This window comes from Cetorhinus maximus, chromosome 14 (assembly GCF_964194155.1).
Source record: "Cetorhinus maximus chromosome 14, sCetMax3.hap1.1, whole genome shotgun sequence".
NCBI lineage: Eukaryota > Metazoa > Chordata > Chondrichthyes > Lamniformes > Cetorhinidae > Cetorhinus > Cetorhinus maximus.
Window position 1 is genome coordinate 41734604 of NC_135892.1, and position 22544 is coordinate 41757147.

A 22544-nucleotide genomic window follows, 5' to 3' on the forward strand; every position below is an offset into this window, starting at 1 on the left:
CCAACAATTGAAAGGCCCATTAAGGTGCTAATTAAATTCAAATTTACACTGCCCATCCAACCTAATGGTTGGCGAGCAAGCGGAAAGGCCAAGCAGCCTTTACATTTTTAGGAAACCTCATCCACAGGCAGGATAAGGCTTGCTAAAACAAATAAACATCAAATAAAGATTTTATTTTTGAATTAAAAACATGTCCCAAATCATGTGACAGTCACATGAGGGGACATGTTTTATGACAATTTTACTTCCATTATTTTTTTTTTAAAACTGCGCTTCATCACTGAGGCAACTCCATGCCTCAGAGAAATTGAAGCGCTCTTTCACACGCATGCACGAAGATTATGCTAGGCTGGCACGCCCTCCTCCTCCCACCCGCACAGGCAGCACTGAGCGTGGCCGCTCACATTCCACGCTGTGCAGGCCTTAACTGGCCCGCCAGCATGGAATCGCTGTGCGGAGCCAATTGCAGGCGGTGGTCGGCTTCCTGACCGACCACGCCAAGGGCAAACTCCTGCCCTAGGTTTTAAAAATGTCCAATTTTCCTTCAAGCTTCAAACTCTTGATAACGCATCTACAATCAGGTTTTCTGTTCTGGCAATATGTATAACTCATAGATTAACTGGTTGTAATAATAGGCTCCATCTGAAAAGCCTTGCACTTCTGTCTTGAAATTTGTCCAAAAACTTCAAAGGATTATGGTCTGCCATTTTATGTGCGTGGGCCAATTAAGGCCCGCCCCAGCATGATGCCCGGCGGGAAGTGCTATGCGTTTCCTGTGCGGGCGGTGGGGGATTCCCCAAAAGCGAGAGTGCGCTCTTTCGCGCCTGCGCACTAAAGAGCGCACATCTCCCTGAGGCTAAGTGCTGCCACAGGGAGATCGCTGACACTTTTAAAAATATGAAAAATAGAAAAAAAAAATTCCCTAACATGTCCCCCTCACATGAGATGGGACATGTTCATAATTTACATAATAAGTTTATTAAACTTTTTAAAACCCTACATGAAACCTCATCCCGCCGGTGGATGAGGTTCCATGTTTTTGCTACTCCCCACCGGTGCTCCTGGCCTGCCCGCCAACCTTAAGGTTGGATGGGCAGGTCCTTTAATTGTGTAATTGATCCTGTCAATGGCCTCAATTGGCCATTGACAGGTCGGCGGGTCCACAGCTGATTTTGCTGCGGGCCCGCCTTCCTGAAAATTTAAATGGGCCGGGATGACGTCGGGGTTTCCGCCCAACGTCAGCCCGTGTCGTTTTACGCGTCGGCGAGCGAGCCCCACTCCCTGCTCGCCAACGGCAAAATTCTGCCCAAAATCTCTTTCTTGATCATTGAATATCTCATCTGTTGTACATTCAGCTTCCGTGAAAAATATCCTATCGGTTTTTCAAGTCCAGTGTCATCTTCTTGTAACAGTACAGCTCCAATGCCTATATCACTTGCATCAACGACCAACTTGAATTGCTTGGCATAATTGGGTACTGCCAACACTGGTGTCGGAGTTAATACAGTTTTCAAACTATCGAATAAATTCTGACACTCCAATGTCCATTGAAACATCTTGTTCTTTAATAGTTCAGTCAGTGGAGCAACCACTCGGCAAAATTTGGTACAAATTTCGGTAAAACCCACTCATGCCCAGAAATCTCAAAAATTCTTGTTTTGTTGTAAGCATGGGGAAATCCACGATAGCCTTGACTTTCGCATCTCTTAGAGCCACCTCACCAGGTCTAATGGTATGGCCTAGATACATAACTTGCGGTTTTGCAAATTCACTTTTAGCCAAGTTCAACACCAAATTAGCTTCTTGTAGTTGAGTGAATAATTCTTCCAGATGCTGTAAATGCTCCTCTCACGTCTGACTGAAAACGATTAGATCATCAATATAAACAGCACAATTGCATAGACCCGCAATCACTTTGTTTGTCAGTCTGAAATGTTGCAGGTGCATTCTTCATACCAACTGGCATGACTTTAAACTGCTATAGTCTCCTTTGCTGTCTCCAACAACAGTACCTGCCAATATCCTTTTAGCAAGTCAATCTTAGTGATAAATTTCAATTGTCCCACTTTCTCAATGCAATCTTCCAACAGTGGCATGGGATATGAATCCACTTATGTCACTGCATCCACCTTTCGATAGTCCACATACAATCTGTGTGTTCCATCCAGTTTTGGTACCAGTACAATAGGCGAACTCCAGTTACTACAACTAGACTCAATGATATCATTTTGAAGCATGACATCAATTTCTTTTTTTTTTAAACTTGTGATAACTTTGCTGGATTTAATCTATAAGGTTGTTGCCTTATTGAAGATGATATTTCTACACATACATCATGTATCTTTCCTAACTTATTTCCACAAATAGGTTTGTGTGACTGCAATAGCTTTTCCAAATCACTTTGACACTTGCTTGGAAGGTAACTCAATATTTCAATTAAATTTTCAAGCACCCCCTCATTATCCAAATTGATTAGAGGAAAATCAATTTCAGAGTCCTGCACTTCTACTACTTTCTCATCATCCACCATCACTAATAGCTTTTTTTGTTCATCTTCCCTGTCAAAGTACTTTTTAAGCATATTTACATGACACACCCTCTGCTTCTTTATTCTATCTGGAATATTTATTAAGTAACTTACTTCAGTCAATTTCTTTTCAATCCTGTAAGGCCCACTAAATCTTGCATTTAATGAATCACCTAGTGCTGGTAACAAAACTAGTACTTTCTCTCCAGAAACAAAACTGCAACTTTTAGCTTTCTTATCTGCTTGCACTTTCATCACTTGCTGTGATGTCTTTAAATGTTCCCTAGCAAACTCACATGCCCTGTTCAATCTTTCCCTGAAATTTGATACGTAATCCAGGAGAATAGTTTCTGAATTTTGACTCACCAATTTCTCATGAATCAATTTCAGAGGGACTACAGCGAAGGTTCACTAGGTTGATACCAGGGATGGCAGGACTGTCGTATGAGGAGAGATTGGTTTGACTGGGCCTGTATTCACTAGAGTTTAGAAGAATGAGAGGGGATCTGATTGAAATGTATAAAATTCTAACAGGGCTAGACAGACTGGATACAGGGAGGATGTTTACCCTGGTTGGGGAGTCTAGAATTAGGGGCCACAGTTTCAGGATATGGGGCAGGCCATTTAGGACTGAGATAAGGAAAAATTTTCTCATTCAGAGGGTGATCAACCTGTAGAATTCTATAACACAGAAGGGTGTGGAGGCCAGGTCACTGAGTATATTCAAGAAAGAAATTGATAAATATTTGGACATTAGGGGCTTCAAGGGGTATGGAGAGAAAACGGGAATATGGCGTTGAGATAGAGGATCAGCCAAGATCATATTGAATGGCGGAGCAGGCTCAAAGAGCCGAATGGCCTACTCCTGCTCCTAGTTTCTATGTCCTCTTACCTCATGACCATAAACTAGTTCAAAAGGACTAAAACCAGTCGATGTATTAGGAGCGTCTCTAATAGCAAATAACAAAAATGGAATTCTTGTATTCCAATCCTGTGCATAATCCTGACAGTATGCTCTTATCATAGTTTTTAAAGTTTGATGCCATCTTTCCAAAGTTCCTTGTGACTCCGGGTGATAAGCTCTTGACTTAAACTGTTTCATCCCCAAACTGTTTATTATTTCCTTAAACAGCTGCGACATGAAATTTGACCCCTAATCTGACTGTATTTTCTTAGGTAAACCATATCTTGTAAAAAAGTTTGACTAGCTCTTCCATAATCTTCTCAGTTGTAATATTTCTTTAAGGTATCGCTTCAGGAAACCTGGTAGGCACATCCATTATTGTCAGTAAATACTGATTTCCACTTTTTGTGTAGGACCCCTCCCTAAGACTATCAACCTTGACCATGGTAAAAGGTTCTTCAAATGCTGGTATTGGGATTAAAGGCACTGGCTTAATCACTGCTTGTGGTTTTCCTGTTATTTGACATAAAAAACAGGTTCCACAGAATTTGACTACATCCCTATGCAATCCTGGCAAAAAAAAACCTCTGTATCTTTTCCTGTGTTTTCCTAATTCCTAAATGTCCCCCCATTGGAATTTCACGAGCAATCCTCAGAATCTCATTTCTATACCCTAATGGGGTAACAATCTGATGCACCTCCCTCCAGCTTTCATTTGCTGAGACATGATCCGACCAACACTTTCTCATTAAAATATCTCCTCGAAGGTAATAACATACTGGAATACATTTTGCCTCTGTTTCTGAATAAGTTTTCTGATATAACTGTTTTAATTGCAAATCATTTTTCTGTAACTCCACTAACCTCCTTGAGTTAAACACTTCAGCTGAATTTTCCTGTATTCCTTCCTCCTGAACAATGTTATCAAACACAGTGCCAGCTAATTGTATTTTGACATCTTCTTCTTGCCTTTGCACTGCATGGTTATCTTGTTTTTCTTGTTCTTCCCTATGAGTCTTTGATCTCATTACAACACAATCAGGAAACAATCCAGGATGTTCCTTCTGTAACACCTCTGTTGAAAACACTTCTACAGGCTGCTCAACTACCATAGGCATTACCCACATTTGCGATCCAGCTACATCATTGCCCAGAATAAATTGAACCCCTGAAATGGGCAATTTTTCCACCACTCCAACTATAACTTCACCTGTCTTCCATTTGCTCTTTAAATTTACCTTCCACAATGGAATAGATTTAGCATCTCCATGAACCTCACTTATTATTACCTGCTCCTGCAATACTCCCTCAATATAAGTTTGCCCAGGCTGTTATCTCATGTTCCTAAATTTTTGCCTGTATGCTTCAGAAACCAATTCATATACACTCAAAATAGCCTTTTTCACCACATCATAATTCACTGACATTTCTTCTGATAGCGAAGTATATACCTCATGCGCCCTACCTAATAACTTAGACTGTAATAATTTCATCCTATTTTCCTGTGGCTATTTCATCTGTTTAGCTAGCTTCTCAAATGAAATAAAGAATGCTTCAATATCTTTTTCCTGAAACTTTGGAAGAGCTTATACAAACTTAAACATTTCCCCACTGGATTCTACTCTGGAGATAAGTCCTTCCTCACCTACTGGTGTCTCTTTTTTAACTGTCAACATTTTCAGTTGGAATTCTCTCTCTCTCTTTCCTCCTTCTCTATCTTCTCAATTTCTAATTCCCTTTTATAAGCCATTTATTTGTCCTTTGCTTCAAGTTCAAGATTTTTCAGTTCCTTTGCTTGTTCAATTTCAAGCATCTTCAATTGAAACTGAATTCTCACTACCTCCAGCTGTGACTCACGAGTGCCAGGTTTCACTTCCAACTGTAGATGCTGTGCTATACTTTTAACTATACCTGATTTCCTAGCCCCCTCAGGTATCCCTAATTTTAACTTACTTTTGGTTATTTTCTCCAACCCAATCAGAGTTATATCTTCTACTCAAAACAAAAACAAAAATACCTGGAAAAACTCAGCAGATCTGGCAGCATCTGCGGAGAGGAACACAATTAATGTTTCGAGTCCGAATGATCCTTCAACAGAACTAAGTAAAAATAGAAGAGAGGTGAAATATAAGCTGGTTTAAGGGGGGGGTGGGACAAGAAGAGCTGGATAGAGGGCCAGTGATAGGTGGAGATAGCCAAAAGATGTCACAGACAAAAGGACAAAGAAGTGTTGAAGGTGGTGATATTATCTAAAGGAATGTGCTAATTAAGGGTAGAAAGCAGGACGAGCAAGGTACAGATAGCCCTAGTGGGAGTGGGGTGGGGGGAAGGGATCGAAATAGGCTAAAAGGTAGAGATAAAACAATGGATGGAAATACACTTAAAAATAATGGAAATAGGTAGGAAAAGAAAAATCTATATAAATTATTGGAAAAAACAAAAAGGAGGGGGAAAATCGGAAAGGGGGTGGGGATGGAGGAGAGAGTTCATGATCTAAAATTGTTGAACTCAATATTCAGTCCTGAAGGCTGTAAAGTGCCCAGTTGGAAGATGAGGTGCTGTTCCTCCAGTTTGCGTTGAGCTTCACTGGAACAATGCAGCAAGCCAAGGACAGACATGTGGGCATGAGAGCAGGGTGGAGTGTTGAAATTGCAAGCGACAGGGAGGTCTGGGTAATGCTTGCGGACAGACCGAAGGTGTTCTGCAAAGCGGTCACCCAGTCTGCGTTTGGTCTCTCCAATGTAGAGGAAACCTCTATATCTTCTACTCCCAGACAAGTCTTAGCAATTGCCAAAGCCATCTTACAGTCTCACCACTTCTAAAATACCTCACCAACTCCTGAATTCAAAATGCTTCTCATACTCATACTCAAGATTCATACATACTTAAGATACTTAAGATTCACCAATTCCAAACGAATCAAGGAATTAGAAATATTTTTATACTGCTATAGCCACCAATTGTAATGACACAGAAGTTGGTAAAGCTGAGTTATTTAAAAATCCCAGAGGGAAACTTTAAACAACTGTCATAACCTATATTTTTAGGTGGTATGTTTGAGGTGTAGCTCTAAATTCAGGAATCAGACCACCAGTTCTGGAGAGGTTTTTATAACAAATTACATGAGACATTTATTAAATTACACAAGTTAAACATATACACATGTTACTACTATCATAACTTTTAACAAATTCCCAAACTAATCTCCATTAAGGCAACAGCAACCCATAGACTTAACCAGGCATAAGGCAAAGCATTTCCACCTTACAAATTCAAAATGAGGTTCCTTTCACTTTGGTTCCTGTAAAGACAGTTGTAAGTTTATAGCTGCTTTGATCTTAAATTGCCTCTGCCCTGCACACACAAAACTGCTGTCTGTTATACCCAACACAGCTCATTCAATGTAAATTCACATTGTATCACCAGCCCCTTTGAACTCCATCTCTTCTAACAATAAAACCCCTTCATAATACCCAATTTTATTAGTAATATAAACATTGCTTGGGCTCTGCTAGCTAGGTGCCAGATTTCACTCCCCTTCTTGAATTCTCTATTCAACAAAATGCAAATGCACCCCACCTCTCTTACATCTCAAAACTAATACACATCAAAGCACCCAGCCTAGCTGGCTTTAATCCAATTAAGGCACACCCACAGGCTAAACCTCTATTTTTAAAAAAATAGTTTCTAAAAATTTTATATGCATTCATAGCTTCATGACAAGTACTTTTATTACTTTTATCAAACTGCTGGCTAGACAACAACTAGAGTATTGTGTCAAATTTTGGGCCCCACAGTCCATGAAAGATGTCATACCTTGAAGAGGGTGCACAGGAGATTTTCCAGAAAGAATGAGAGAATACAGTTTTGTGGACTAGGGAAGTTGAATAAATGCGAAGAAACAGATGCCATTGGCAGACACAAACGTTAGACAATTGGCAAAAAACAAGGAGTTTTTTTTTTAATGCAGCAAGTTATGATGATCTGGAATTCATTTCCTGAAAGGGTGGTGGAAGCAGATGCAATAGTAACTTGCACAAAAGCATTGGCTATATACTTGAAAAGTAGAAGTTTACAAGAATATTGGGGAAAAAAGCTGGGGAGTGAGACTAAAGAGTTGGCACAGACAAAATGGGACAACTGACCACTTTCTCTGTTGTATGATTCCACCTTTGAGCCAGAAAATGCTGTTATTCAAGCTTATTAATGTCATTGTGGAGCATTGGATGAAGAGCATTTTTGGATCAATTATTCAGCCAGTCCTGATTGTGTTATCAAGGTGTTGCTTAACTGGTAACCAATGCAGGCTAGCAAACACAGGGAAGATAGGTGAACAGTACTTGCACAAGTTAAGGACAGGGTTAACAGAGTATTGGATAACATAAAAATTGCAACCACATTCAGCAATCTCACCTCCTTCAATATGGACAAATGCAGTACAGAATGGAATTCAACAGGATTTTCATATCTGGGCCACTCTTACACAGCCATCTAACCACTGGCTCTATGCAGATTGTTGTAGAGCACTGAAGAGTAATTTAAATCAAATTCTCAAACATTACAGTGACATCTAAAAAATAAGACATTACTTCTAATCTTCATTTTTCTACTGACAATTCAAGAGAAATGCCAAAATTAATATAGTGTCAGTCAATTTAGGTGCAAAAAGAAATGACGCATCAGAAATAAATAAACTCAAGTGTTACCACTTGCACTTGGAATTTTGTTATGAGGATTTCTTCGAATTTCTCTAGCACAATCATACAATTAGGATATATAACTCCAATGGGTATAGGAACGTTTGCCTGAAGATTAAAGAACAAAAACTTGCACTCTTCTGGAAGTGAGAAAAACACTTGGGGCTGAATTTTGCCCTCATTGGGCGGGCGCGGCTGGCGGGCCTGGGAGTGGTCGCAAAACCAACCCGCAGCCTGCGATCGGGCCCCCAACGCGATTTCACGCTGGCTGGCAAATCAATGGCAGAGCGCTGCCATGGTGGGGACAGGAGGAGGGCGAGCACGGACGTTTGCGCATGCGCGCACAGTGAAAGCTCCCTGAAGGCACAGAGCTGCCTCAGGGAGCTGAAGATTTGGAACATTACAATTAAAGATTTAAAAAATAAGGTGAACATGCCCCCTCATGTGACTCTGCCACATGAGCAGGGACATGTTATAAATGAGTTTTAAACATTTTTATTTTATTTTTAATTTCTGTTGGAAACCGCATCCCACCCGTGGATGAGGTTTCATAAAAAATCTAAAGGCCGCTAGGCCTTTTCGCCCATCCGCCAACCGAACGGTTGGACAGGCAGCGAAAAAATCCGATTTACTTAATTGATTAAGAGCCTTAATAGGCCTTTTATTTGTCGGCGGGCACACTGCTGCCTCTCGCGCGTGCCTGCTGAGCAATGAGAGTGCGCGATGACGTCGGGACACTCACCCGACGTCATCACACACTATCTTACTCTCGTTCGGGTAAGGCACATGCCTGCCTGACGAGAGAAAAATTCTGCCCTTGTAGTTGAGAGAGTGTCAATGTGGAGATTTTTTTTATTCATTCATGCGATATGGGCGTCACTGGCTAGGCCAGCATTTATTGCTCATTCCTAATTGCCCTTGAGAAGGTGGTGGTGAGCTGCCTTCTTGAACCGCTGCAGTCCCTGTGGTGTAGGTACATCCACAATGTTTGGGGTGGTAAGTAATTTAGACTGCTTGAATCAGGCAATTGCTTCAACTTTATCTAGAAAATAACGGAACCAAGACACCAAGTATTTAACTTGCCAAGGACACAACAAAGTTTGGTTCATCACTTAAACCTCCAATTTCCACTTCTGTAATATTGCCCAACTCTGCCCCAAAACAGTTCACCTACAGCTGAAACTCTCAGGTGGGAATTTTCCGAGCCCACGGGCATGATAGGTGGCGTGGACAGAAAATATGGCGCGACCTGCTTCACGATGGCGTGAAGGCAGGTCGTGATCGTCCACTCAGCCTGCCGTCAGCGCTCGCCATCGGTTGGCGGGGAGCTAATTGTAATACATTAGCTATAATTAAAAGGTCATCCTGCCAGGCTCTTGGAGCCCCACGTCCGTCCACGTCGGTGGGAAAGCACATTGACATGTTTCACAACAGCACGCAGGCGATGTGCACTTGGTGGCCTTCACTTTGGGGGAACTGAGGTGAGTGAGCAGCAGCTCTCACAGCTCACCTGTTGTTTACAGGCCTCAGGGGTGCCAGGGGCAACAGATGCCTGGCCCCGGAGGTAACTGCTGAGGGCGGAAGGTGGCAACCATTGTCAGCGGGGCGGGAAAGGGATCAAGTGCTGCCCTGGCGCTGCATCCAGTACACAGGCAATTGAGCTGGGGGTCAGGGTTAAGTGAGGGAAATGGCCACACATTAGGGACACCTGTATAAACTGACCAAGCCTCTGCAACTGAGAAAGATCAGGCGCAGCCACAGTGATAGGATTGGGGTCAGATTCCTAGCCTGCCTGCCCATGCAAGCAATGCGGAGGCATCAAAGGGCCACCAAGTGCTCCAAGATGTAGCGGCAGGGTTAGGAAAGTTAAGTAAAAGTAGTTGCACAGCCTGGGCACGGATGTTGGTAACTTGTACATACTGTTCACTATTGTCACCCTGCCGATGGCTCCTTGTTCTGATGAGCAGTGTTCTTGTCAATCAGATGTGAAACCTTTCTGCACAAGATAAAGGCAGGTGTGTCAGTCCAGGGCCTCTTCCCTGTGCTCTGTGCAGCCTTCAGACCACAGTGTTGGTCCAGCCTCACAGTCCCTGGAAACATTACTGATGCCTGCACCTAGGAGGTGCTGGTCATTACTGCCAGAGTGTCGTGAGCAGGCGCCACAGAGTTCTCTCATTCTCTCTGTGTGCTCTCAGCACCTTTAAGGTGGGGCTGGCCCCCATCACACCAGCATATGTGACCAGAGATACTGTGCACCAGCTCCTGAAGAGCGAATGAGAGCCCACTACCATGGAAATGGCATGTTTCGCAGGAGTGAATAAATAATGAGGCAGGCTTGGGACGATACGGCATGAAAACCCACCATTTTCGTCGGCAGGTAGGACTCCGTTTTACCCGCCCGCTACTGCACTTAGTGCAATTCTGGGAAACTTCCACCCTCAGCCGTGCTTTTGTTACCTCTAGACTTGACTATTCTCATGCAGACCCGTCCATCCTCCCACATTTTAACCTCTGTAAACTTGATGTCATTCAAAACTCTGTTGTCCCAGTCCTTACTCATACCAAGTACTGTTCACCATCTTCCCTTTGTTTGCTGGTCTACATTGGCTACTGGTTAAGCAACATCTTGATTTTAAAATTCTCATCTATTGTTTAAAATCCCTCCAGGGCCTTGCTTCAAAAGGCATTTGATAATATGTTACACAGAAGATTAGTACACAAGATAAGGGCTCATGGAATCGGAGTAACGTAATAACATGGATCGAGAACGGGACAACAGACAGGAAGCAGAGAGTAGGGCTAAAAGGGGCAAGCTGTGGAGTGGAGTGTCACAAGGATCAGTGCTTGGGCCACAGCTACTTACAATCTATATTAATGGCTTTTTAAAGACCAACAATAAGAGATGTGATTTTCATGGAGCCGACGGGAACGTCGAATCGGGAAACTTCCTGACTCAGCAGGCCTGCCTCCTTTAAAAAGGTCCCAGCCCGTCGTATTTTCATTTCTGGGGGTGGGATGGAATCGGGCATGCTGCCTCCCGAGGCAAGCCCAAGATGCCAATGTAGGTGGTGCAGATGGCATGGTTGACAAGCTGGAAGGTCCATCTGCTTACTGGGACACCGGCCCAGTTGTAATGTTGAATGTCAAATCCTCACCCCCAAACCACCCCACATGCCCCCTGTACCCCTTAACATCTTCTCATAACCTCCCACTCCATGCCTCCTCATACCCCTATGCCATCTCAAACCTCCATGCCCCATCATAGCCCATGCACCATCATGCCCCCCATATCCCTCCATCTATCCTCCATAGCCACTCACCTAGTATCCACCAAGGGGAGACCTCAGGAGCCACGCCTTTGAAATAGACATGAAAAAAATTAAACTTTTAACAATCTAATAGAGTTCTCACTCAAACACACTGCATACTGAGAGAAAGCTGCAGAGCCATTCAATAAACACTAAATCCTCTGAAGTGATTAATCTGTTGTAACAGCAAACAAACATCTATTTAGTAACCACCTCAAAGACAGATAATCCTTTACTAACCTCTTTGAACGATCAAACTGTCTGTACAATTCCTTATTGAAATAAGTGATTTAGGAGCTTTTGAAACTTAGCTAAGCATTAATTATGTGCTCAACTGTCAAAACAAACCATCACAGCTCCAGACAATGAAGCCTGTTGAAACTAAAATAGCATGGCTAGGTTTTTTCTAAGTTATGCCATATAGCTTGTCTATCAAAGCAGTTGAAGAACAGTTGGCTGTGAAGTGAAAGCTACAGACCAATTTCTTTTCAAATTTAAAGCACTTTGGCATTTAAAGCACTTGGGGTCATAACACACTATAGTTCTCAAGTACCGTTTTCTTCAGTTTTGAATGCATAGTGGCACTTTCTCCAAGGGGAAAGTACTCTAGTGCATCTCAATATTTACACATTGGTGGTCAATGTAATGGTCAACTTACTTTTGCAGGAAGAAACCCTATAATCAACCACTGCAGCAAAATCAGATCTAACTTATAATACAGCATCTAACTATTGAAACTTAAGGAACAGATTTTTTTTGTACTGGGACCAGGGCTTGGTTGACAATTCTTCTGAGGTGCTGTGAACCATTTATACTTACAGAAGGGGCCCCAATTCCATAAAAATTGTGGGTGGGGGGTTTTGAAATGCCCACCCTAGCAATGGAGCCAGCAAGGGCAGGAGTACTGAATGTGGACTGGCTACCCACAGCCTTATCCTGCACCTGCAAAAGTTGCCGGAAAGGTGAATGGGGGTGGCAATCCCAAAATCAGGTCCCATCCACCATTTTTAGGGCTCCTGAATCAGCCCAGCTCAGCAAAAATCAGGACCAATGTATCTAAGGGCGGGGATTTCTGGTTCCGCCTGCAGTAGCCATTGTCAGGAGCGGAACGGGAAAACTTGGAGAGCAGCTAAAAGTCAGTCGAATTTTGGCCGCTCTCCAAATTTTCCCATCCACAGCGATGCCCACCACTAGCGGGACCGGAAAATCCTGGCCGAAGTTTGCTGACGATACAAAGCTATGTAGGAAAGTAAGCTGTGAGGAAGACACGAAAGAAGCTGCAGAGAGATAAAGACATGTTAATAATTAGAGGAACATAGATGTCTTGGAGGATTGTGCGGCTGGAGGAAATGGGAGAGATAAGGTGGAGCATAAGAACATAAGAAATAGGAGCAGGCAACAAGGTGGCAAATCGAATATAACGTGGGCAAGTGTGAGGCAATTCACATTGGTAGTAAGAATAGAAAAGTAGAACATTTTTTAAAAGGCATGAAACTTGTAAATGTTGATGTTCAGAGTGATTAGAGTGTACTTGCACAAGGAACACAGAAATGTAACAAGCAATTGGCATGTTGGCTTTTATTGCAAGAGAACTGGATGATAATAATAAGGAAGCCTTGCTATAATTGTACAGGGCTTAGGTGAGACTACACCTTTGGTACTGTGTGCAGCTTTGGTTTCCAAATTTAATGAAGGACATACTTTCATTGTAGGCAGTGCAGTGAAGGTTCACTAGTTTAGGGGATAAGAGGATTATCAACTAATGAGAAGCTGAGGAAATTGGGCCTATACTCTGTGGAGTTTAGAAGAATGAGAGGTTTTGTGGAACCTTCTGTAAGTATACATGATTCACAGCAGCTCAGAGGAATTGTCAACCAAGTCCCTGTCCCAATACAAAACAATGTTTCTTCAGTTTCAATAGCTAGATGCTATATTATTAGTTAGATCTGATTTTGCTGCAGTGATTGATTATAGGGTTTCTTCCTGCAAAAGTAAGTTGACCATTACATTGACCACCAATGTGTAAATATTAAGATGCACTAGAGCACTTTCCCCTTGGAGAAAGTGCCACTACGCATTCAAAACTGAAGAAAACAGTACTTGAGAACTATAGTGTTATGACCTCAAGTGCTTTAAATGCCAACGTGCTTTAAATTTGAAAAAGAAATTGATCCGTAGCTTCTGTAGGTTCTGAAGAGACTTGACAGGGTAGATACTGAGACATTGTTTTTCCTGGTTGGGGAATCTTGGACACGGGCACAGTTTCGGGATAAAGGGCTGATCATTTAGGACTGAGATAAAGAGAATTTTCTTCACTCATTGTGAACCTTTGGAAGTCTCGGCCCCAGAGGGTTGTGGATGCTCCATCACTGAATATATTTAAGGCTGGGACACACTAATTTTTGGTCTCTCAGGGAACCAAGGGATATGGAAAGCGGGTAGGAAAGTGGAGTTAAGGCCGATGATCAGCCATGATCGTATTAAATGAGGGAGCAGGCTCAAGCGGCCATATGGTCTACTCCTGCTCTTATTTCTTACGTTCTTATGCTCCTCCTTATCTCTCTCATTTCCTCCAGCCCCACAATCCTCCAAGATATCTACGTTCCTCTAATTCTGGCCTCTTGAGCCTCCACGATCCTAACTGCTCCTCCATTGGTGGCTGTGCCTTCAGCTATCTAGGTCAAAGCTTCCCAAGCTATTTTCCAATGTGACCATGTTTAAAATTAACATGACCCCAGAAATCAGCAAAAACAAAAGTGATAAAGCAGCAGAGTAATATTCAGTATATAATTGTTAAAGTTTGCATTTAATAATACATCATATAAATATGAAAGTCTGTGTTTTTAAAGTACTTTGTAGAAACATTAATATTTTGTATACTCAGATAGGTTTCAGCCAAATTCCCCATATTCCCCTGCGATAGAAGGCTCAGTGAAGCCCCTCTTTCTTGCCATCCCCCAACACACATAGTATTCAGCCCCTCTTCCATTCCCACACACACTGTAATCAGCCCCTCTTCCACCACCCTCCCACACCCCCTCTTTTGGTCCAGTTGCTAATGCCTGTGAAGTGGAGTTGCCAGCCCAGGGTAAGGAGCCTCAGAAGCACAGTAAAGTTTCAAGCCGCCACTCACCTTCCCAGCTTAGCCACATGACTTCCCAGTTTTTCCTGCACACAGTAAGTCACTGAGTTACACTTGCTTGCCTCTGCCTGCAGAAAATCGTCACACAAACATTCAGGCCCGCCGCTAAAAGTAGTTTCTGAGGTTAAAGAGCGCTTTGGGCTCACCATCTACCCCTTGCTGTTTGATGGCAAGCAGCCAGTGAATCTAGAGCTGTCCCACCAGACTCTCCTTTCCACAGTCACTATTGTTGTCTCAGAGGGGGGAGAAGCTCACGATCGCAAACACTATCTCTGTGACCCCATTGAGGGTCATGACCCACAGTTTGGGAAACCCCTGGCTTAGGCCCTAAGCTCTCTTACACCTCTTTCCTTCTTTATGATGCTCCTTAAAACCTACCATTTTGGCCAAGACCCAATAGTTCCTCAAGTGGCTTGGTATTCTATTTTGCTTTAAAATGCTCCTGTGAAGCACCTTCGGATGTTTTCCCACACTAATTGTGCTATACAAATACAAATTGTTAAAGTTATAGCATTACTTGATAATTAGGAGATTGTTTGATATGCAGACTCAGTATTGTTTGTATGGTAAGATTAATAACAATAAAGCACATTACCTGTCGAAAGCAGGAGCATCAGCTTCAATACCTCGGGTCAGCCTCAGGTGGTGAGAGCCAACCTGAAAAATGAAGCAGAAAACCAGAGAACTTTAGTAATCTTATGTAGATAAAAAAGGGCACAATCCTTTTCTTTCCCTCCAATCGTATCTCTCTTACTCCCTGCTGCACCACATGCATTTGTATACCAGAAAGCACTGTGGGATGAGGGGATGAGAGAAGCTGGGTTAGGTAGGGAGATATTATCATCTTCTATAGTCTGTCCCATCACTGGCCATGCCACACCAATGATTGCCAGTGCCATCTCCTCCATGGGGGTTAAGACATGAAGCCATGTCTATCTCCCAGCCAGTTAGGTGCTGCTGCCTGCGCTATATGCCACCCTGCACTGCAAAAGGGAGGACAGTGTGTCAGTGAGTGATTTGCAATTTAGGTGATGTGCCAGTGATAGCTGAATAGCTAGCAGTGTGTGCAAGCTGAGAGATGTAGATTTCAGGCCTCCAGCAGTGCTAAGCATGTGAGGGCAACATGTAGCTATAAATGTGAGTCGTGATTGATAGTGAAAGTTAATAGTTGACTCAGTGGTGGTGGGGGTGGGGCGGGTGGGGGAGAGAGGGTGCGGTCAGTGATGGTGAGTAATGTGTGCAGCTCGTGGTTTATCTGTAATGATATGGCATTTGAAGGTGCATTCGATGACCTTGGCCACTAGTGTGAGGTCAATGGACTTCTTCCTGTATTTGGGGTTAGACTGCTGTCAGTCACCGCTACAGCAACTTGCTCCTATTTCTTTCACTACATCGGTCCAGATGGCCTTCTGGTCCCCTGTGGGAAGAGGATCTCTCTCCTCCTATACACCTCTTGCACTGAGCCATCCAGTGCTGCATCAGAGAACCTCGGAGCATCTCTGCTCTCTAGGATTGTTAATTTAATTTTGTTCTTCAGTTTCAGTTCTCATTAGGACTGCTATGAGTTTTAATTTTGCTTAAAAAAACGAGAAATGGAGAGGATGAATATCACAGCGAGGTTGGGGGAATGAGTAAAGTTCTGATCTCTATCACTCGCAATGATGTCACGGGGTGAAGCAGTACAATTGTGCATGCACCGTGTTGGCTGCAAACACAGCCTTTTTATATGTGTGTATTTGTGTATGTATATTTGTATGTGTCACAGTGCCGAAGGAGGGAGTGGCTAGGTTTCTGCCAGAGTTTAGTGCGGCAGAGAGGTTGGTGCGATCAAGTCAGTGTAGTCTGACTCATCAAGTTCAATGCCTCTCAAGATGATTAATTAATATATGGTACTGTTTTTAAAGAAATGGATAAGATGGTCGTATTGCTTTGCTTATTTTAGAAGACTTAAAACTAAAATTTTTGCCCAGAAATTGGGACGCATAGCATCTATTCTTCAGGCACTTCACCGCAACTAAAGGACCCAAAATGGCATCCAACATGTACACAGACACCACCTACAGGAAGTGTACAGCATGACGTCTTGGTAAAGGAGGGTGTGCTCAGTAGATTATTGTACAGCAGCCATTTGTCAAGGAGAGAGATAATCACCAAGAGGAGTGTGTAGTGCTGATTGGAAACCGTCACTTTCGATGCCCCCAGTGAATTGGATGCCAGATGCTGACCTCACTCAGCCTAACATGATCCTGAACGTCGTGAAGTCCTGCTCACCAGGATCATGCAGGTCTGTTGCCGGTTACACATAATTATAGTCACACAGCACAGGACGCCATTCTTTGAAACAGCTATACAATTAGTCCCACTACCCTCCCCTTTTCCTAAAGCCTTGCAAATTTTTCCTTTTCAAATATTTATCCAATTTCCTTTCAAAAGTTCAACTGAATCTGAAACAAAAACAGAAAACGCTGGAAAAACTCAGGTCTAACAGCATCTGTGGAGAAAAAAAAAACAGTTAACATTTTGAGTCTGTATGACTCTTCTTCAGAGCTAGAGAAAAGATGCTGTCAGACCTGCTAAGTTTTTCCAGCATTTTCTGTTTTTGTTTCAGATTTCCAGCATCCGCAGTATTTTGCTTTTATATTATTCAACTGAATCTGCTTTGACCATTCTTTTAGGTAGCGCATTTCCAATTATAACAAATTACTGTATAAAATGTTTAAATCTGTGTCCTCTAGTTGCAACCCTCCTGCCAGCAGAAACCTGCCTATGAACACTATTAAAACCCCTCGTAATTTTGAATACTTTGATTCTCCCCTTAATTTTCTCAGTTCTAAGGAGAACAATCCCAGCAACTCCACGTAACTGAAGCTCTTGATCCCCGATACCATTCCAGTAAATCTCTTCTTCACCCTCTCCATGTCCTTGACACCCATTCTAAAGTGAGATCAGAACTGGACACATTGGGGCCTAACCAGTGATTTATAAAGGTTTAGAAAAATTTCCTTGCTTTTGCATTTGTTCCACATGCTTTTTATGAAATTGTTTTACTACTTTTGGCTGCTGCTTGACTTTTAGGCATTTTTTGCTGAGCTCTAGTTCAGTTCAAAGTTTAATTTGTCTGTGCAGAAAGGATTCCAGCTGTTCTTGTTGTATTGTCTCCTTCTGGCTCTTGACACAGATGACTTGGTAAGGCCACCTCAAGGAACAGGGCACAAATGGAAACTTGAAAGAGCAGGAAAAATTGCCAGAAGAGGGAAGAAGGAGCAAGAGACCATAGCCACACTGCACCTTTGGGGATCACTTCTCATACCTCACACATTGCTTGAAGTTGAAATATGTTGTTACCGAGCTATGCCAGGTGCTGCAGCCACAACTGCAGTCTGGCAGCCGGGTGTGGGCAGCACTGCCTGTGGCTGGAAAAGTCACCCTGCTTGTCGCCCTCGACTTTTATGGATAAGTCTCTTTTCAGGCTGCAAGAGGTGACATTAGCAACATCTCCAAGTTCAATGTATCAGGAGTTAGCGAGGTTCTATACAGCAAGAGAAACACTTAAATTGCCTTCCCTATTGACAGAGGGAAGCAGAAGGAGCAAGCACAAAGTTTCACACACATGGAAAGCTTCCAGGCAGTGCAAGGTACTTTTGACTGCACGCACATTGACTTGCATTCCCTCCATCAAACTCCTTGAATATTCACTATTGGAAAGAATTCACTTCCTCAATATAGAACTGGTTTACAATCACAGGCAGCTGGAATCATGCAGATCTGTGCATGATCCCAGCAGCAGTCATGACACTTTAACCTGCACCAGTCCTCTGTGCCATCTTTATTTCAACTAGATCTCCAAATAACAATGGAAATTTATATAGTACCTTTAACATTATAAAACGGTCCAAGGTACTTCAGAAAGAGTAAATGGAAAACAGGTGAGGTGACTGTTGGAGTAGTGGGAGAATTACCCAATGCTGGGTTTCATGTAATGATATAGCTGGGTCACATATATGGGTAGATTAGCAGCCTGTAGAGGTGTTTTCAACAGAAGTGTTGCAGAAAGAGCATCCTGGATTGTTTCAAGAATGTGTGGTAATTAAATCACAAGCTCACAGGTTAAAACAGGAAGATGAGGAAGTCAAGAGGGAGGGAAAAATTGTTGAAGTTCAATTAGCTGATACAATCTTTGATAAGGTTGTTCAGGAAGAAAGAATGGAAGAAAATGCAGCTAAAGTGTTTAGCTCAAGGCAGTTGAGGGAGTTACAGCAGAAGGACCCATGAATAAAACAGTTATATCAGACAGCTTACTCAGAAACAGAGGCAAAATGTATTCTAAAATGTTATTACCTTAAGGGTAATGTGTTAATTATGAAGTGACAACCATATCAAGTTCCAGCAGATGAAAAATGGATGGAAGTGCATCAGATTGTTATACCATCTAGATATAGGAATGAGATACTGAGAATAGCTTATGAAATTCCAATGGGGGACATTTAGGAATTAGAAAGACACAGGCAAAAATACAAAAACATTTTTATTGGCCTGGATTGCAGCAAAATGTAGTCAAATTCTGTAGAACATGTCACACATGTCAAGTGATAGGAAAACCACAAGCAGTGATTAAGCTGGCACCTTTAATTCCAATTCAAGCATTTGAAGAACGTTTTACTAGGGTCATAATTGAATGTGAAGGACCTCTCCCTAAGGCTAAAAGTGGAAATCAGTAATTGCTGACAATAATGAATGTATCTACAAGGTATCCTGAAGCAATATTGTTGAGAAATATTACAACAAAGAGAATTGTGGAGTTGACTAAATTTTTTACAAGATATGGTTTACCAAAAGAAATACAATCAGATCAGGGTTCAGATTTCATGTCACAGCTGTTTAAGGAAGTAATGAACAGCTTGGGGATAAAACAGTTTAAGTCAACAGCTTACCATCCTGAATCACACGGGGCTTTGGAAAGATGGCATCAAACTTTAAAAACCATGATGATGGCATATAGTCAGGACTATCCACAGGAGTGGAATAGGAGAGTTCCATTCTTGTTATTTGCTATTAGGGATGCTCCTAATGCATCAACTGGATTAAGTCCTTTTGAATTAGTCTATGGTCATGAGGTAAGGGGACCACTAAAGTTAATTCATGAGAAATTGGTGGGTCAAAATTCACAAACTACACTCCTGGATTATGTACCAAACCTCAGGGAACAATTGTACAGAGCATGTGAGTTAGCTAGGACACATTTAAAGATATCACAGAAAATGGTGAAAGTGATGGCAGATAGGAGACACACAGCTCGTAGTTTTGTTGCTGGGCAAATGTGTTAGTTTTATTACCAATACTGGGTGACTTGTTAAAGGCAAGGTTTAGTGGGCCTGACAGGATTGAAAAGAAACTGAGTGAAGTAAATTATTTAATAAATACTCCAGATAGAAGAAAGAAGCAGAGTCATATGCTTAAAAAGTACTTTGACAGGGAAAAGGACCAAAATGAGTTATTAGTGGTGGTAGATAATGAGAAAGAGGTAGAAATGCAGGATTCTGAAATTGATTTTCATCTAATCAAATTGGATAATGAGGGGGTACTTAAAAACTTGTATGTAATATTGAGTTACCTTCCAGAGAAGGGTCAAAGTGATTTGGAGAAGTTATTGCAGTCACACAAAGCTATTTGTGAGAATAAACTGGGGAGGGCAAATTTTGCTACACATGTGAGTGTAGAAGATTTATCTTCAATAAATCAACATCCTTATAGATTAAGTCCAACAAAGTTATCACAAGTACAGAAAGAAATTGAATTCATGCTTCAAAATGACATCATTGAGTTTAGTTGCATTAACTGGAGTTCACCTATTGTGATGGTACCAAAACCAATGGAACACAAGACTGCATGTGGACTATCGAAAGGTGAATGCAGTGACAAAAGCAGATTCATGTCCTATACCATGGTTGGAAGATTGCATTCAGAAAGTGAGAAAATCAAAGTTTATCACAAAGATTAACTTGCTGAGAGGATATATTGACAAGTGTCATTCTAGGAGAGAACAAAGGAAATATCGGCTTTTGTGATGCGAGATGGACTATATGAGTTTAAAGTCATGCCACTTGGTATGAAAAATGCACCAGCAACATTTCAAAGACTGACAAACAAAGTAATTACTGGACTGAGCAAACTGAGCTGTTTATATTGACGACTTGATAGTTTTCAGTCAAACGTGAGAGGAGCATTTACAACATCTGGAAAAATTATTTAAATCAACTACAAGAAGCTAATTTGGTGATGAACCTAGCTGAAAGTAAATTTGTAAAAGTGCAAGTTACATAGCTAGACCATACCATTGGACATGGTAAGGTGACTCTGAGAGATGTGAAAGTCAAAGCCATGGTGGATTTCCCCATGCCTACAACAAAACGAGAAGTTTTGAGATTTATGGACATGAGTGGGTTTTACCGGAAATTTGTACCAAAGTTTAGCTATGTGGTTGACTGAAATATTAAAAAAGAACAAGAAGCTTCAATGGGCACAGAAGTGTCAGAAGGCATTTGACAGTTGAATATACAACAGAGCAAATATTCAACAATTGAAAAGGAGATTCTGGGTCTGGTGTTAGCACTGCAACATTTCGAGGCTTATGTTGCAAACAATTCATCAGAAACAATTGTTTATACAGGCCACAATCCTTTAAAATTTCTGGACCAATTTGGAGTCCAAAGCGCAAGGCAGTTCAGATGGAGTTTATTACTGCAGCCATTTAATCAACAGATTATACATGTGGCTGGATGAGAAAATCTAATTGCAGATGCATTGTCAGGAGTTTAAAGCTCAAAATAAATTGGACATTTAAAACCTTGACGCTGGACTGAAATGACCTCTGCTGTCACCAAGGATTTGTATATATATATATTATGTTAATGCATGCATCTTGTAAAGTAATAGTGTGGGTATATGGATAAGTATAGTAGGTAGTGTAAAATGGGTTAAGAAAATGGAGCCATCTTTTTAAAATATGACAGCTCATTTTCTCATGAGGATGGACGTGGCATGAAAGTATAATAATTTTCATATTTTTCTGGTTTATTATGAAGTAGCTTTATGGGGGTAAGTAGTTGAGTCTGTCTGTGTGTGTGATTTAATTACATTTGGGGCTGAATTTTGACCCCCATTGGAGGGGAGGGGTTTGTGCGGGGGCGGGCGGGAGCGAGCACGAACCCAATTGGCGCCCCCGATTGGGTGCGCACCACCATTTTACTTGGGCATGCCAATTAAGGCACTGAGCATTTCCTGTGCGGGTGGTGGGGGGGGGTGAATTCCCTGAGTCGGGAGTGCGCTCTCTCGCGCATGCACGCGAAAGAAAGCACAGAAATCTCCGAGGCACAGGGGTGCCTCAGGGAGATTTGTTTAAATTTAAAATTTCTACATAAAGTATTTGAAAATTTATAAAACATGTCCCCTCATGTGACAGTGTCACATGAGCTGGGACATATATCAATAATTTTTTTAAAAAATGTTATTGAATTTTTAAACATTTCATGAAACCTCATCCCGCCCGTAGATGAGGTTCCATGAAAAATGCGAAGGCCGCCTTAAGGTTGGATGGGCAGCTCATTTAATTGTTTAAATTACTTTTTAACAGGCCTTAATAGCCCTTTGACAGTTCGGCTGTGCGCCACTGAACTGAACATCTAAATGATGCGCAGTGACATCAGGGCACCTGCCCGACATCACCTTGCATTGTTTTACACATCGGCGAGCGAGTCCCACCCCTGCTCGCCGAACGCAGAATTCAGCCCTTGGAGTCAGGTAGACTGCAAGCTTTAACTCATTAAAAGAAGTTAAGTGCTTTATATGCTAATGAGTAAACATGAATGCTGGCTTAGCATGTAAGGCGTGAAGAGAATTTGCATTTTTAAATCGATGAAGGGAGATTTAGATTTCAAAGGGATTTTAGTCTGTTTACAACTAGCCAGAT

General features: G+C 42.0%; 1 protein-coding gene across 1 annotated transcript in view; it reads right to left on the reverse strand.

The window, feature by feature from the left end:
- Positions 1 to 22544, reverse strand: part of LOC144689615 (synaptojanin-2-like) — a 283459-nt gene that overhangs the window by 179200 nt on the left and 81715 nt on the right. The window contains 1 exon segment of the mRNA XM_078556842.1: positions 15174 to 15235. Coding sequence (XP_078412968.1) covers positions 15174 to 15235 — 62 coding nt within the window.